Source organism: Aplysia californica, unplaced genomic scaffold, assembly GCF_000002075.1.
Source record: "Aplysia californica isolate F4 #8 unplaced genomic scaffold, AplCal3.0 scaffold00550, whole genome shotgun sequence".
NCBI classification, from domain to species: Eukaryota; Metazoa; Mollusca; class Gastropoda; order Aplysiida; family Aplysiidae; genus Aplysia; species Aplysia californica.
Window position 1 is genome coordinate 203,683 of NW_004797820.1, and position 15,161 is coordinate 218,843.

The 15,161-nt window shown below is 38.7% G+C and overlaps 2 protein-coding genes across 4 annotated transcripts in view; one reads left to right on the top strand and one right to left on the bottom strand.

The window, feature by feature from the left end:
- The window catches only part of LOC101845191 (ribosome production factor 1), a 17,429-nt gene extending 3,350 nt beyond the window's left edge, over positions 1-14,079 (bottom strand). The window contains exons 1-8 of the mRNA XM_005106684.3: positions 13,804-14,079; positions 8,059-8,115; positions 7,204-7,284; positions 6,318-6,413; positions 5,004-5,157; positions 4,277-4,359; positions 3,665-3,843; positions 780-906 (exon numbers count right to left, since the gene is read on the bottom strand). Of these exons, the coding sequence (XP_005106741.1) occupies positions 780-906; positions 3,665-3,843; positions 4,277-4,359; positions 5,004-5,157; positions 6,318-6,413; positions 7,204-7,284; positions 8,059-8,115; positions 13,804-13,890 (864 nt within the window). The 5' untranslated portion in view covers positions 13,891-14,079. The remainder of the gene's footprint in view (positions 1-779; positions 907-3,664; positions 3,844-4,276; positions 4,360-5,003; positions 5,158-6,317; positions 6,414-7,203; positions 7,285-8,058; positions 8,116-13,803) is intronic.
- Positions 14,080-14,360: 281 nt separating this feature from the next.
- The window catches only part of LOC101845420 (coiled-coil and C2 domain-containing protein 1-like), a 57,327-nt gene continuing 56,526 nt past the window's right edge, over positions 14,361-15,161 (top strand). For all 3 annotated transcript variants that reach the window (XM_013087140.2, XM_035971979.1, XM_035971978.1), the window contains exon 1: positions 14,361-14,561. In XM_013087140.2, coding sequence (XP_012942594.1) covers positions 14,478-14,561 — 84 coding nt within the window. In that variant the 5' untranslated portion in view covers positions 14,361-14,477. The remainder of the gene's footprint in view (positions 14,562-15,161) is intronic.

Here is a 15,161-nt window from a genome sequence, read left to right on the forward strand (position 1 = left end):
AGCAAATTTACTACCATTTACGACCTTTACGACCAGGGCGCCGAATTTACGACTTTACTGGACACCCTACTTTATGGAAAAGTAAGCATAACTGACTCAGGCCTACCTGTTTAAATATCTAGATCTAGATTTCTACGTTAAAACGATTGAATTGCACAAGGCACGATGCTGTTTATCTTTGTTCACTTCAAATTACTATCAACTTTGTGACTTGTGAAATCCTAGCGCGATAGCCTATTAGGCGTCTTAGGGCCTATCATACGCGTCACCTTTTGCTTCGTTTTCATTTTCAACATCAACCTTGACCTTCGACCTTTGAAAAGGGCCTAGCCCTTAAATTTTTTTTTACTTAAACAAAAAAACGAACCATAGACTATTTGACCGCGTGACACAATTGTGACCCGCTGAACTTACCATAAACCCAGCGGCATGGTCACAGGCAGCGTGCTTGTCACTTTGCCAGCCAACTAGGCTGGGGCTTCCCCACAGAGAGCAAAAGTAGGTCATCCACTGATTGCACTCATTAGCAGCGCTTAGTTAATGCAGGATTATGACAGGTAGGCCTACCTGTGTTCGAAGTTGTGCTCCCCAGCTACCTGACCGTAATTTTTTTTCTCTCGTTATTTTTTTTAAGGATGAAGTATGCCGTATCATATTTCAGCTTTCCGTAACTCCATAAACGAAGTTACGATCAAAAGAAAGGACACGTAACTCCATAAACGAAGTTACGATCAAAAGAAAGGACACGAAAAAAAATAAAAGTATGCCAATATTTGTACCTTATGAACCCATTCGTACATCCCAAACTTTGAGTCAAATGTGCCTTTCTGCAGTGACCTCAGTTTCAAGATAAACCTTGGACCAAGTTCTTGCAGATTCACTCTTTCTGCATTCCTGAACTGATATCTGGAGGAGAAAAAAAAAGAACATATTCTTCAGAATGAAATACAGAAACCTACTAAGCTTCTGCTCTACGACCATACCATTCCCCATAAAGGCATTACAATTAACAAGTCAGTTTTAGTTTTAGTATGAGTTTTATGGTACTTGCAACACAATAAGGTCATATAAGTGCCGAAGATTAGAGGTGTTACAAGAGAGTAACAAACACAAAATAGAAGGAGGGGAGATAAGAACGATAGATGTTTGATAGGAAAGAAGGAGCAAACCACACCAGAGTACCCGCCAACCACCAACCAACAAGTTCAATATTTTTTTTTATAGTAGAGGGTTTTACAGCGCTCACAACTGCATAAGGTCATATGAGCGCCAAGGGGTGGATGTCAACAGAGAAGTCTTTACAGGGAATCAGACTTAGACTGCTCACCTCTCTAGCTTCAACAGCACAAGGTCTGCTTCGACTATCAAGGCACCCAAAAATAGCAGGTCACAAGAGAGTGACAAACATACAAAAGAAGTAGATGAAAATGACAATAGTAAGGATCAGGACAGAAAAAGCAGCAGTTCCCTGTTGTTGATCAGGCACAGTTATGAGCGTGACATGAGTCAGCCCATTTACAATTCTACTATGCTTGAACGAGAAATGTCCCCCCTTCGGGAATGGCCTAAAGACACTTCACTCAGTGGCACTGCCCCGGGGGTAACAAGTCAAAGCTGTAAACTTTGCATTCATAGCTCCAACAGCAACTTGGGTTACCTGGTACTGTACATAATCAGTGCCCAAGCAATAAATAATAATAATAATAAGGTCATTTCTATAGTGCCCACTCATGTGTAAACCCAGCTGTAGGCGCTTTACATAAATGCACATACGAACAATATTCACGCACGCGACACAAACACACACACTCATGCACACATGCACGCCAAACACACATCTACTTGCTTATCACGCGCGCAGGCTTATACATATCGTTACGAAATGAGCATATACACATACATAACAAAATAATGTACACAATGCAATTTGCAAAATACATAAATGGATAGATAGTCATTTACATAACACTGTACTGAATGAATCTACTGACATAAAAATAATGTCATTAAATGTGTCTTTAAAGATATTATAAATTTAGACTCAGATGTTGTATGTCTCAAGGGTTGGGGAAGAGAGTTCCAAACTGATGGAGCAAGGCGGGAAAACGGATCTTTCAGCTAATTTCTTACCTCCTTTCCTAGGAATTCTTAAAAGATACTGATCAATACACAGTAACGCTTGTAAAAGTAAAAGGGACTCTTTTGATATAGCACATATGACCAGAAGCTGCAGAAGACACAGAGAAGGAGGGAAAATGCTTAATGCCTTCGTTGCCTTATGACGTACCTGGTACATCACAAAAGTTTGCAATACTAAAATTTAGCTTTGTGCTGTACCATGGACATCATGGAAAATGGCAAAATTCGCCATTCATGGTTTCTTGTATGATGTTCCATGCATGTTCCGTTCATCATCTGGATTTAATTTTTCTGCACAGAGATTCAGCCTCAAGAACAGTCTGGATTCACATTCGGAAAAAGAATGCGATGATCAGTACCATATTATTAGCTAGTACTATTTTACTGTGGGGCTTGCAAGCGATCGATAAAAACGAGTGTAGTCTCGCAGACAAACATACTCTCGCAAAATGTAAACACCCAAATAGTAACTTTAAAAAAAAAAAGGCAGCAGTTTATTTCTTGACTAAAATTTGCAAGTTTTTCAAAATAATGGGTAAGATGGGGGAGCATGAGGCAAATATCTTAACCCTTTACCTGCTCTGTGGGCGTACCTGGTACACACTAACAATTCTCTCCCGTGTGCACAGTAGGCGTTGGTACGCCCCGGACGGAAAACCCGTTTTGCTTTGTGCACATCTTCGCTTCTACACAGTTTTGAATAACAAGAGTCACATCCCCTTATTCTCTGTCCACTTGCCAACGTGATCATGTCTTTTTTTTTTTAGGCTGCTAGTCACGGGATTTACATGTGGTAGCTAAAACAAAGAAAGGTGGTGTGTAGTGTGTTGCGCGTGAACGACGAAGTCAATCTGCCTCTCTGCGGTTCTTGCGTGCAGAATACATATATATACCTAAAAATTACTTACACCAATGGACTGTGTGTTCATTTCTCTTTTATTTGATATATACTTTGCTACATTTAGCGAATAAGCACACTGTCAATGCGGAAATTTCCGTAGCACATGGGGTGATCTTATGGTTAGCAGTCAAGAGGTTAACCAGAACACCAGCTGACCTCCACTCCCTGGCTTTTTTGTGCTTGAACTTGAACAACAAGAGAAAATGTGGTCACCGGCAATCAAAAATACACTTTCAAAGCTGGACTGTACAGCTGAACCTGCCTTAGTGGTCACTTCTTCATAGTGGTCACCTGTATTAACCCCTTTGTTGCCTTATGGACCTGGTAAGTCATGAAAATGTGTAATTTTTCGCTCTGTGCTGCACTGTGTACGTCACGGAAGTTGGCAAAATTTGCCGCTCCTGGATGCCTATATGATGTTAAATGTGTGTCACGTTAATAACCTGGCTCTAATTCTTCTGTACGGAGTTTACACCACAAGCGCTACGTAGATTTGTATTCAGGAATAAAACATGTGCACATTAGTACCAAATTTGCTAGTATTATTTTACTGCTAGGCTTGTAAGAGATCAGTAAACACAGATCTATCTTGCGGCTGTATGTCTAAAGCCGGCATTCACAGACCTGTGCTGTCGGAAAAAGATGTAGTCCCTCTGATTGTGAAACGTGACCACTCTGCGACCATGGTAGTTGGGGCCTCGGGGAAACAAACAGGTCAGCATACGGCCAATAGTCACACCAAGCCTTGTGTTGAAATTGTGTATGTTGACCTCTGGGGTGTGGTCAGTCATCTCCCCAACTTTCTGGTTACACAAGACAGAAAAAGTCAAAATTAGTCAAAACTTTATATAGACACTTTACTTACTCTGGTAGGAGAATAGGCATCATTGCAGGCAGCACTATGCCATAGCTGCCCCTCCCTACTCTCCAGGATCCATGAAAAAAGATAATATTTATGCCTGGGAAGAGATGATTTTTAATTAAAAAGTCAGTGGTCTGTTAAGCTAATACTCACTGCTATTATTTCAGAGGTCCCAGGGGTTCACATAAAAGAGGAGACAAAATGTAAAATACATCTTTCAAAAGAATCCATTTAGTAGCAATACGTTTAAGAGACAGATCAGAACTTTTGAGATTACATGAATGTCAATAAGTAGGTTATAAAAAAAAGTAACATCAAAACGTGAACCTTCAAAGAGGACAGCTTGAGCACATGAAGCTTAATACACTTTTTACCTTAATTTCCTTGGTCAGCTTCATATTCAAAAGCTTGAACTCTGCAGTCGGACCTTCAGGCAAATGGCATAAAACAAGGCCATCTTGAACTGGTTAAGACTTTTTTTTTCATATTCTCAGCACTGAAAGAACACGATCCCATTACTGTGAAGTCATTTAACTATTATCCCATGGACCACTTCGTGTATCTCAAAACAGTAGCAAAAGCAAAATATAATTTCAGCCGTAATGTACAGCAGCAATGGACTAACAGACATTTCATGGAAAACTTTGAATAACTTAACACCCATTTCCATTGTGCAAGAACACAGACTGCTGAAATTATACAAATCTTTGACTTACCGGGTAACACTAATATGTCATCAGCATTCTAAACAAGTCGGAAAAACTTAGGCCAGTTTTAGTTTTAGCAAGTGTTTTACAGCATTTGCAACACAATAAGGTCATACAAGTGCCGGAGATTAGAGGTGTTACAAGAGAGTAACACAAACACAAAAAAGGAGGGGAGATAAGGATGATAGATTTTTTAAAGGAAAGAAGTAGCAAACCACACCAGAGCACCCACCAACTACCCACTAAACTTAAGCCAAGAAGTTGTAAATTTGGAAGTAGGTTGAACCATGCGACTAGCAGTATGTACGCGTCTAATCTTGATCGTTCTTAATAAATTACATGACAGGAAAATTACAATAATAATGAATTTATGTACATGTGAGCAAAAGGATACTTGGCTCCCCTCTGTCTTCATTGACCACAATGAGATCAGTGAACTCCTTCTCACTGGCCTGAGGAATGATTTTCTTCAAGTCCAGTCCGCGGCGGTACTTCACAAACGAATTTGGGATCACTTTCTTCAACTCTTTGCAAAAACTGTTGGTCCTCTGAAATGGAGGTGGCAACATTAGTCAGAAGAAAGGAGAATAATAAAGTCATGGAATTTTGGCAAAGCATTCCCTACCTACAGAAAAAGAATCTGATAGAATCTACAGAGTTTTGTGTCTTTTCATAAAAATGTTTTTGTAAGTACAGGTAAATAAATCAAAGCTGTGGTACCGTAATCAGAGGAACATGAAATAAACATCAGCATTAAAATAAACCATATGTGAAGCGTGCTGGTAAAATGAGTTACTTCTCGGATTCAAGCCTGATAGAAATAGACACATCATGCTTATAGGTGAAGTTTTTACAATTTATAAGTACGAAATAATAAAAGGCACGTTATAGTTAAAGAACATGACATTAACAGAAATTCTACAAATTCAACCCTAGTGTCGAGTTTTGGCCAATATCTCCATCTGTGGATTGCGAGAAACTCATTTTGTCAGCACGCCTCACATATGTGAAGGTGTCCTCAGCATTCCCAGCACTTGGGGCGTAATTCCTTGGATAATAATTTACGAAAATGACAAAATCCACAGAAATGAAAAAAAAATACAATAAGATAAGATACATTTTTATTGTCCAGATCCTGGCACATTGTTTTTTTATAGTAGAGGGTTTTACGGCGCTCGCAACTGCATAAGGTCCTATGAGCGCCAAGGGGCGGATGTCAACAGAGAAGTCTTTACAGGGAATCAGACTTAGACTGCTCACCTCTCTAGCTTCAACAGCACAAGGTCTGCTTCGACTATCAAGGCACCCCGGATAGTAAGGATCAGGAAAGAAAAAGCAGCAGTTCCCTGTTGTAGATCAGGCACAGTTATGAGCGTGACATGAGTCAGCCCATTTACAATTCTACTATGCTTGAACGAGAAATGTCCCCCCTTTGGGAATGGCCTAAAGACACTACAGTCAGTGGCACCGCCCCGGGGGGTGCACATTGGTTTGGTGTTTCACAACATACACACACGCAGGCTTACAGTCACATGTATAATATAAATGAACAGCAATATAAACAATAATAATCTTAAGCTAGACACATACTCAATGTTATTCTGATGCATGCTCTAAGGTCATATGAATACTTATAACAAGATGGTTAAGATAATACACCATGCCTTGGATTAGATAACTCAAGAGAAGAGACATCACACAACTTTACCGTTGTCGGTCGGTCTGACGTAGTGATCAAAATCTTGGGTGTGGTCTCCTGGTTGAAATATGACGCCATTTCATCCATCTGCAAATCAATCTGGGTCTGAAGGAAAAGACATGTAAGAGATGCTGAATTCCAGAGAGTGATAGAGCTGGGGGAAGGATCAATTCCGGAACCGATTCCCACGAACAATGCTATGGAAGAAAAGTTCAGACTCCTTTTTACATAAAACCAACGGTTACCAGTTACTTTAATCATTAAAATCTTTTTTTTTTTTTTTTATTTATCTTTTTAAAAAAAAGTTGATGCTTCATAGTGTTCCAAAATCAAGGTTATCCTAAACATGAAGATGTTCGGAGCCAACCAGGTAACCACCGGAAGAAATCACATCATTAGAAAGTAAGTAATTGTGTCGGAGTCAATCCCTACAATTCCTAGCTTTCAATAATCATGAACCTAGCAGCCCAGCACTAGAGAGTGAAAAATTAGTTCAAGCAACATTCCAAACTAGTAGTTATGATGCGATAAGATCAAAAGAAATAAATGGCAGTAAAAAAAAAAAAAAATTTCTTTCAAAAAGACAATGGCCATCTCTTAAACAATATTATGCATTAAATGAAAGGTAAAAAAATACAGAGTAAACACATAAAAAGAGTGAAAATGGATACAGAAAGACATAGAAATGCGGAAACTAAATTAATCAGCATCATTATCATATGAGGTACAAATCAGCATAAATGGTATCAATGATTCAAAACTAACAGACAAAATTGTCACAAGCGGACCAAACCATCAGAATGGTTTGGACATTCATCTTTGAAGTGTTTTCACACCTCACATCATACTTAGTTCAAACATAACAGTGACATGAAATGTCATGTGACAGACAAACCTCTTTATTAGCCGGATCAACCATGGTTTCATCTGGTACCCTCATATTTTCTATCGTCTTTGGCTTCTTTTTCGGAGGAGCCTGAAAAAGAGAGTGAAAATATTTCAAACTAAAAAAGTGAACCCATACCACATCCCCATTGCTCCCCAGAAGTCTTTCTTCTTTCAGCTGAGCAGTTTTGTTAGCAGGCCTACCCAAGATGCTGCTTTGTAATTTTCCTCCACCCCTAAGTCTAGTTGTCACTGAATAATTACAGAGATACAACATAACATGAACCACAGCTACAATGTGTATGTATAATATATATTATTAGGTCACAACTTTTTTTTCTACCAAAGTTTTATCATACTATCAAGCAACCATATGGGGACAAAATGGTATGGCAAAGATCTAGGGGGAATTTAAAAAATGCTGAACTTCTCTTTAAAGCAAAAAATTTTACAAAAATTCCAGCTCACACTGTGCCCTAGCTAGCACTTCAACAAATTTTTAATAATAATAATAATAATAATAATATATAACATTTATATAGCGCATTTCCAAAAAAGTAGCTCAATGCGCTTTACATTGGAATACCCATTTTTCAAAAACCTTTCTTACTACTTCCTTTCTTCTCAAGCAATATACATTAATGCACACACACACACACACACACAGACTATTTTCATCGAGACATAGGAACAGAACAAATATAATGAAAGATAACTTTAAAAGCTTATGAAGGATAGGCCTGTAGGAACAGAAAATGTTCAAGTAATTTAACAAAATTTTTATGTAATTCAATATAATAAAATAGACACATCAATCAGGTGACAAACTGGAATGTTTTGTTTTTTCTTAATCACCAGCTCTTACCTCAGATCCAAGTTCCTTTTCTTCTTGCTTTCTTTTTTTTTTCTCCTCCATTTTGAGCTGAAAAATAAGGACATGGTTAGCTGAGCTGTCTGAAAGGATGTTCTGCCTCATTAATCTCAAAAACTTGAAAAAAAATCAATACAAACCATTTGTGCACCATCAGCACGAAAACTTCAACACCAACACTTCTCCGTCTCATTGGTAATTGCTAACATTAATTCGAATGCACTAGTTGCAGTGTTTAAATAGGTATGCATCTATCCCTATGGATTGGGTGTTTGACCCAATGAACTTTGGAAGAACAGCTCTCAGCAACAAAGAAGTTACTCTAGAAGGAATAAAAGGAAAACAGAACAGAGAACTAGGGAGAAATGCGTGAAGAAAGGGCGGTGTCATGCATCATTGTAGAGATTTAAGAGATGTGTGGCTAATGTCTGTTCGGGGTGGACGACTGGCCAATATCGAGTCCTTTATCGACTAAGAGAATCCAATCAATATCGTTAAGTGCTCAGTACTTACTAAGATTAAGATTCAACAAGGGGATGTAATTAAAGTTTCTTACCGTAATATGTAATAAGGTCAATCACTTTTTACCATAAAAACACCATGAAATGCAGTAGTAGGCCTGCATGAATTTGACAGAGCTATTTTTATTGCTGTGGTCTTTTAAATTAAAAATCCCCTTTTCTGTTTTTGGTTTTGGTTTGTTTGTTCCTTTTTTAATGTTTTTTCTGCGGCTTCATTTTTTCTTTTCTTGTTTAGTTGAACGCCCAAAAGTTGCTTTCTGAATTTTAGGGGATCAACTTAGGCATTATTGACCAAAACCAGTTGAGTGTACAGGCCCATCTCTACGTATTATATTTGTGAAAGTTCGTCATTTTAGCCGCTTAAAACTTCGGAACCACTTAACTTTCGAATTTGAAAAAATTAAACGTGTTTCAGAATGATTTCAAAGGGTGCACAGTTTTACTGAGGAGTCTGAAGTTACTGTAGTTTAATTTTCAGTTTTTCATTAGTTTCATTTAGATCTAATCTAAGGAAAGTCCGTCTTCTTAGACGCCATGTGAACAAGTGAGGCTTCCTTTCACAAGCCATGCGCACTCATCCCACAACGACTTGGCGATCGATTCTTTTGAGTCCGGCCATCAAAACGAGGTACCCAGCTAGTTAGTAATAATTCAGGTTTAAAATAGCACTGTCCATAAGGCACTTTTTGGTTTCATCACAAATACTTCAGGTATTTCTTGATCAAACTAAAAATTTATTTACAACCCGGTAGGCCTATTTTTTGCTGTTTTTTTCAGTCTAGCCATCATTAATTAGGCTAATAAGTATGGCTAGCCTGCCAGTCTAGTCGTAAGTACAGCTAGCCTAGCAGTCTAATGGTCACTAATCAGTAAGTACAGTTAGCCTCTTCCTTCCGAAGTGGCAAGCCATACTAAAGGTTTCCCAAATACCCCGTCCCCCTTCAAAGACAGAAAAGACCTCCGAAAACAGAAGGTTTTCCTCTGATTCCATAGCAATTTTGTATCGGACAGGTTCAACTGTGGAATTTCTTCCCTGGACTTTTGTAACCTTGACTGTTTTAAACCATAATTTGATATTTTACATTTGTGAAGCGTGCTGACAAAATGAGTTACTTCTCAGATTCGAGCCCTATGGAAATAGGTACACCACACTTTTAGGGGTGACATCTTTTTACAATTTATAAGTAAGAAATTATAAAAAGCATGCCATAATTCAAGAATATGGCATCAACAGAAAATCTACAAGTTCGACCCTAGTGTCGATTTTTGGCCAATATCTCCATTTGTGAAATGCGAGAAGTAACTCATTTTGTCAGCACGCCTCACATTTGAGCAATTGCCAAAACATGAGACTCTCTTGAGACTCAGTGGTGAAAAAAAATTGTTCTTACCAATTTGACTCTCTTTTCTGTCAGTCACAGATTGACATTTAGTGCTCATATTCCTAGAGTATCAGAGCAAGGAGATGTAAGGATTTGGAGATATGGGTCTATTGGTTAGGCAACTACTGTATTTCTTGTATGTAACAGTGATGACAAAAACAGATAAGCAGCAAGGCAAATTATGGACTTTAAATTCCATTTGTTTAATAAACAAAGACTTTGTACACTATGAACCATTCGTAATGGTAATATGAATGACAAGCTTTGTAACAATGACGCAGTGCACAGAACATGTCATCATTGTTATGTACAAGAAAGGATACACATTTGACATTATCATTGACAACACATCACAATAGTGAAAGGCTGTACAAATACAGTTATAATCAAAGCCTCAGTATCAGAAAAACACATGTGTAAAACAATTTTTAAACTAATATGAGGCAAAAGCACAAAATCAATGGAGCTGACTTGTACATAACAGTGATGACAAACATGACTTGTACATAAAAATGATGACACAATGTACAGGAAAAGACAAAGTCATGTCTCCAGAGAGAAATGCGCACTTTAAGAATTTTTAAAAAACCAGGAGAGGTTTCATTTGCTTTGAAACAGATATCAGGTCATATCAAAAACAGTGGACGATCAAAATTTTGTTGCTAATTATGACAAACTGTACTCGTACATAACAGTGATGACAAAACATACTGACTGGGAAAACATAAAATTATGCCTACAAAAAACAAATTTGAACTAAGAGATACACAGATCAATAAAGGCGTATTTTGCTTCTAAATGAATCTTGCACGTATGAAATATATGTTGAAAACTTATTGATATTAGCAATGGTGACAAATATTACTTGAACATAATAATGATGACACAATGTATTGGAAAAAGGCATATCATACCAACAAAGAACAAATGTGTATGAGTTAGACAGATAAACAAGGACATATTTGTTTATTTGTTTGAGTAAAGAGAGCACACATGACTTAAAAAATGTTTGCTCTTAGGACAATGTAATTTCTAGTACGTCAGTCAGTCTTGTACGGCTGCATGACGACACCCCAAACGTCATCACTAAGCACAAACGCTATTAAATCTATAACCACAGAAATGATCCATCTCTCGAAGTTTGTCCTCACATCACACTCTTATTCCAGGAATCCAGTGTAAACACCGCAATTTCACTAAAATATTCAATAGGGTAGCCTAAAAACACGCAAAACAGTCCAGTACGTCACATTCAACGCAAGAATCTTACACAAGTGCGTCACCAGACGCTGCAGGCAATGACTACTTTCGTTTTTCTGTTTCCCCCGTCGCTTCTGTTGTTCTGGGGAAGCGGGTAAGGGAAAGTCACTCAAGAAAACAATTATATCCGGGCACTGTTGATGACCCGTTCAAAACAAAAGTGGGTGAAATTCGGATTTCCGGCACGTTGCAAGGTGACGACAATCACGGCGAATGTTAAACAGCCGACCGAAATCGTAGATCTAGGAACCTGATGTTCCTTTCGCCCATCGCAGCTTTTGAAGTATTGAATAAACGACGAAAAGCAAAAAGATTTAACCAGCTACGGTGATTCTATTGAAAAATAATGGTGTTTTCTGAAACACCTAGTCCGTGACGACACGACTGACGCACAAAAGTGATCCGAATTGTTCGTTTATTTGCAAACAAATAAACGATTTCTTGAGCAAGTTAACCTTTCTCGATGACAAATAGCATAGGATCAAAGCACACGTAAAAAAACCCACCCAAAAATACTAAATTTTGAACATTCTTGGAAGTTTGCATTGGTGTGCTCAAAATGACACTCCAGGAATCACAAAAAAACGAACAATTTTGGCACAAAATTTACAAACTGAAGATTGTAAAGCTGACATGGGGTCTGAAACTGCTAATTATGCAGGTTCCACCTATATTTGACATGTGTATAAGTTTTGGAGGAATGAAAACTAATGCATCACGTTTTAGGCCACCTCTATTCTCACCCGGGGTGAGAATAGTGCAGGCCAGTCTTTTGGCTATTCTCACCCGGTGCGCGTTCACCGTTATAGCCTAGATCTAGGCCAACAAATTTTGCGTTCACCCTAAACCACAGAATTCTACACGGAAGAGGCTAGCCGTACTTAATGACGGCTAGACTGGCAGTCTAGCCGTACTTAAGTACGGCTAGACTCGCAGTCTAGCCGTACTTATTCTTAATATGATGGCTAGACTGACCATTTACAAAAAATAGGCCTACTGAATTGTAAATATACATTTTTAGTGTGCAGTACCTAAAGCATTTGTATTTGAGACGAAACCAGGTGCCTTAATGACAGTGTATGTATTTTAAAACCTCCTGTTTTCTAATGTTAATAGGGCCTAAGATAAGTACGGCTAGACTGGCAGTCTAGCAGTACTTAAGTACGGCTAGACTTCTTGTCTAGCCGTACTTAAGTACGGGTAGACAGCCAGGCTAGCCATACTTAAGGACGGCTAGACTGTCAGGCTAGCCGTACTTAATATTGATGGCTGTATTGTAAATGAAATTTTTAGTTTGCAATGCCAAAAGTATTTGTATTTCAGACAAAACCAAAAGGTGCCTTACTGACTTGCATGTATTTGAACCTGAATAATTACTAGATCTAGGTCTAATGAGACCTGTGTACTTAACAGGCTTGAGTCGATTGGGCCAAACCTAGATCTAAGTACGGCTAGCCACTTCGATTCTACACTGTGATAACAGAAAAATTGTAGAATTCTGTGCTGTGAACAAACGTTCCATTACAACTGTAGCCTACTAAAAGCGTACAATTTTGTCTGTTGGCAGTAGAGAGAGAGAAAGAGAGAGAACAAAACAAAATGGCAACCCGCGTAGTTCGGCTCGATTCGAAAAGTTAAATAGCCGTAGCATCTTTGTAGACAACCAAATTAATTTACTTTTGTGTTTTAACATCATTTTTTAACTTTGTTTTGGTCAATTTGATCGTCCACACCGATAGACAGTATTCAGAAAGAGACAGAGAGAGAGAGAGAAGAGGGGAGGAGTAGATCTTGCGAGAACTTCCGGCGGGTGAGAATAGCCACTTTCCACGTTTTATGTACACTAATGTGAGATGTGTGTGTTTTCCCCCACGTTTTGGCAATGGCTCAATTTAGATTTGAAATTTTCAAGAAAATAATCGATTTGTGACAACTTTAGTGGCTTTTTTTATGTGATCTGCAGCAAACAGTAAAGTACTGCAGTTTGACCCCCGCCCGAAGCAGGACAAACATAATTGATTTATTTTCATTCCGGTTACCGTGTACGTAGATACTGAGACTAGGTGCCCGGTTACCGTGTACGTAGACACTCCGTTTGATATAATATTCTAGGTGGGCGGAATGCACACACTACACTGTTTGGATACAGTGTGGGCAGGTAGCCCAGACTAGCCTAGGAGGGGGGCGGTCTGCGTGGACCGGTGTGGGCATATAGCCCAGACCCTGGGCGGATGATAACCCAGACAACTTAGAAAATAGTTTTAGCTATCAACTGGAAAGAAATCTGGCATATTATGAGAAATGCACTCTTCTGAGGGAAGAAGAATGTGTGGCGGTTCAGTAACTGTGGCTTATTAGACATAGTTGGGCTGCCAAAAGACAGGAGACTCAAGAGAGCCAAAATGGGTTAAGTGGGTGGATTGCCTAGACAGTACTCTAGATGTAGATATATCTAGATCTAAATCTAGATCTAATCTAGATTCTAGATCTAGATTCTAGATTCTAGATTCTAGATCTAGATCTAAGATCTAGATCTAGATTCTAGATCTAGATAGATTAGTCGACAATAAACTGACCTTCCTCTTCTCCTTTTTGTACTGTTTGTAGACCTCGCCTCTACGCTGCTTGTTCTTTATCTCGGGCATCGTTATTGTCGTAGACATGTTTCCAATATGTATGTAGATCTAGAATCTACTTCCTTTCTCCCTCAGCTGGCTTGTTGACCACACAGACTTGTACCTGTATTGTAGCCTAGTGGAAAACTGCAGAACAACTGATGACTGGTGTTGAGAGAGAAACGTGTGTTTCCTTTTAGCCTGGCACAGTTGACAAGTATCGAAACAATGTACTGCAAACGGAAGTACAAGTCCAAATGACAGGGGCGGTCGCTGTCAGACAGAACGAAAGCATACGAAAGCAAGCACACTGATATTTGGTAAAAGAATAAATATATTTTTCGTTCTTTCTCTGAATTAACTTGATTATAAAATAAAAATTAAATGGAATCTAAAGCAACGTAGAAAAATATTATTATTTACTGCTAAATACTTAACACTCGATCACAGAATTCTATGCACTCGATAAATCTATGTACTGACAATTAGTACACGAATGGGCTGACTTGCGAAGGGAGACAATAACAGTATTGCGAAACATTTCCGGGAAGACCTTACTCATTTGGCAGTGACCATTTACTATTGTAAACAAAACACTTTTCATCTCACAAAAGCGACCGCTGCACCTTCTGAAAATGTTTGGAAGGAAACCAAAACAGAGTGGTGGGGGCAGTGGAAGTGAGCAAGGTCGCAGGAAAGGAGCCGACCTTATGAATCAGGTATGTCTTTACGACTTAAAAGTTTTATGCCTTTTTAATTTAATTTAGTTAGGTAGGGCGGACCAAGCCAACGGCAACGGAGGCCAAACTTGCCAAACCCATCGCCTACACCTACAGTAACTCGAACAACCAGAGCAAATTAGTCTGAATCTTAATCTAATCAATGGTATCCCAAAAATATGAAATTGAAATCAAGTTCTTAAAACTATTTAAAACTGATTGTAGGTCTTTTCTCATCCCCTTGCCCTAACCAGCCAGTGTGAGTCCGGTAAAGAGGCATACACTAAACTAAAAGTTAGATAGAGCCAAGTTGGAACCTCTGCTACCTGCGGAGACCTGGAATGCAGTACCTTGACCCACATAGTTTCAAAAAAGGAAGTGTACATGTGAAAGTGACACTGGCTATTAATTCTACATCAGATTTCACTTAAAATTCATTCACAGGCAAATATGCACGTAACTGACACGCTTCACGCACACTGAAGGGTAAAAGAAGGCTTACACCTCAAACACATTTGACACTCACACTGATGACATGCACTTCATAAACTTGTACCCACTCATGCACAGACAATTGCTTAACGCATACAGATGCCCAGA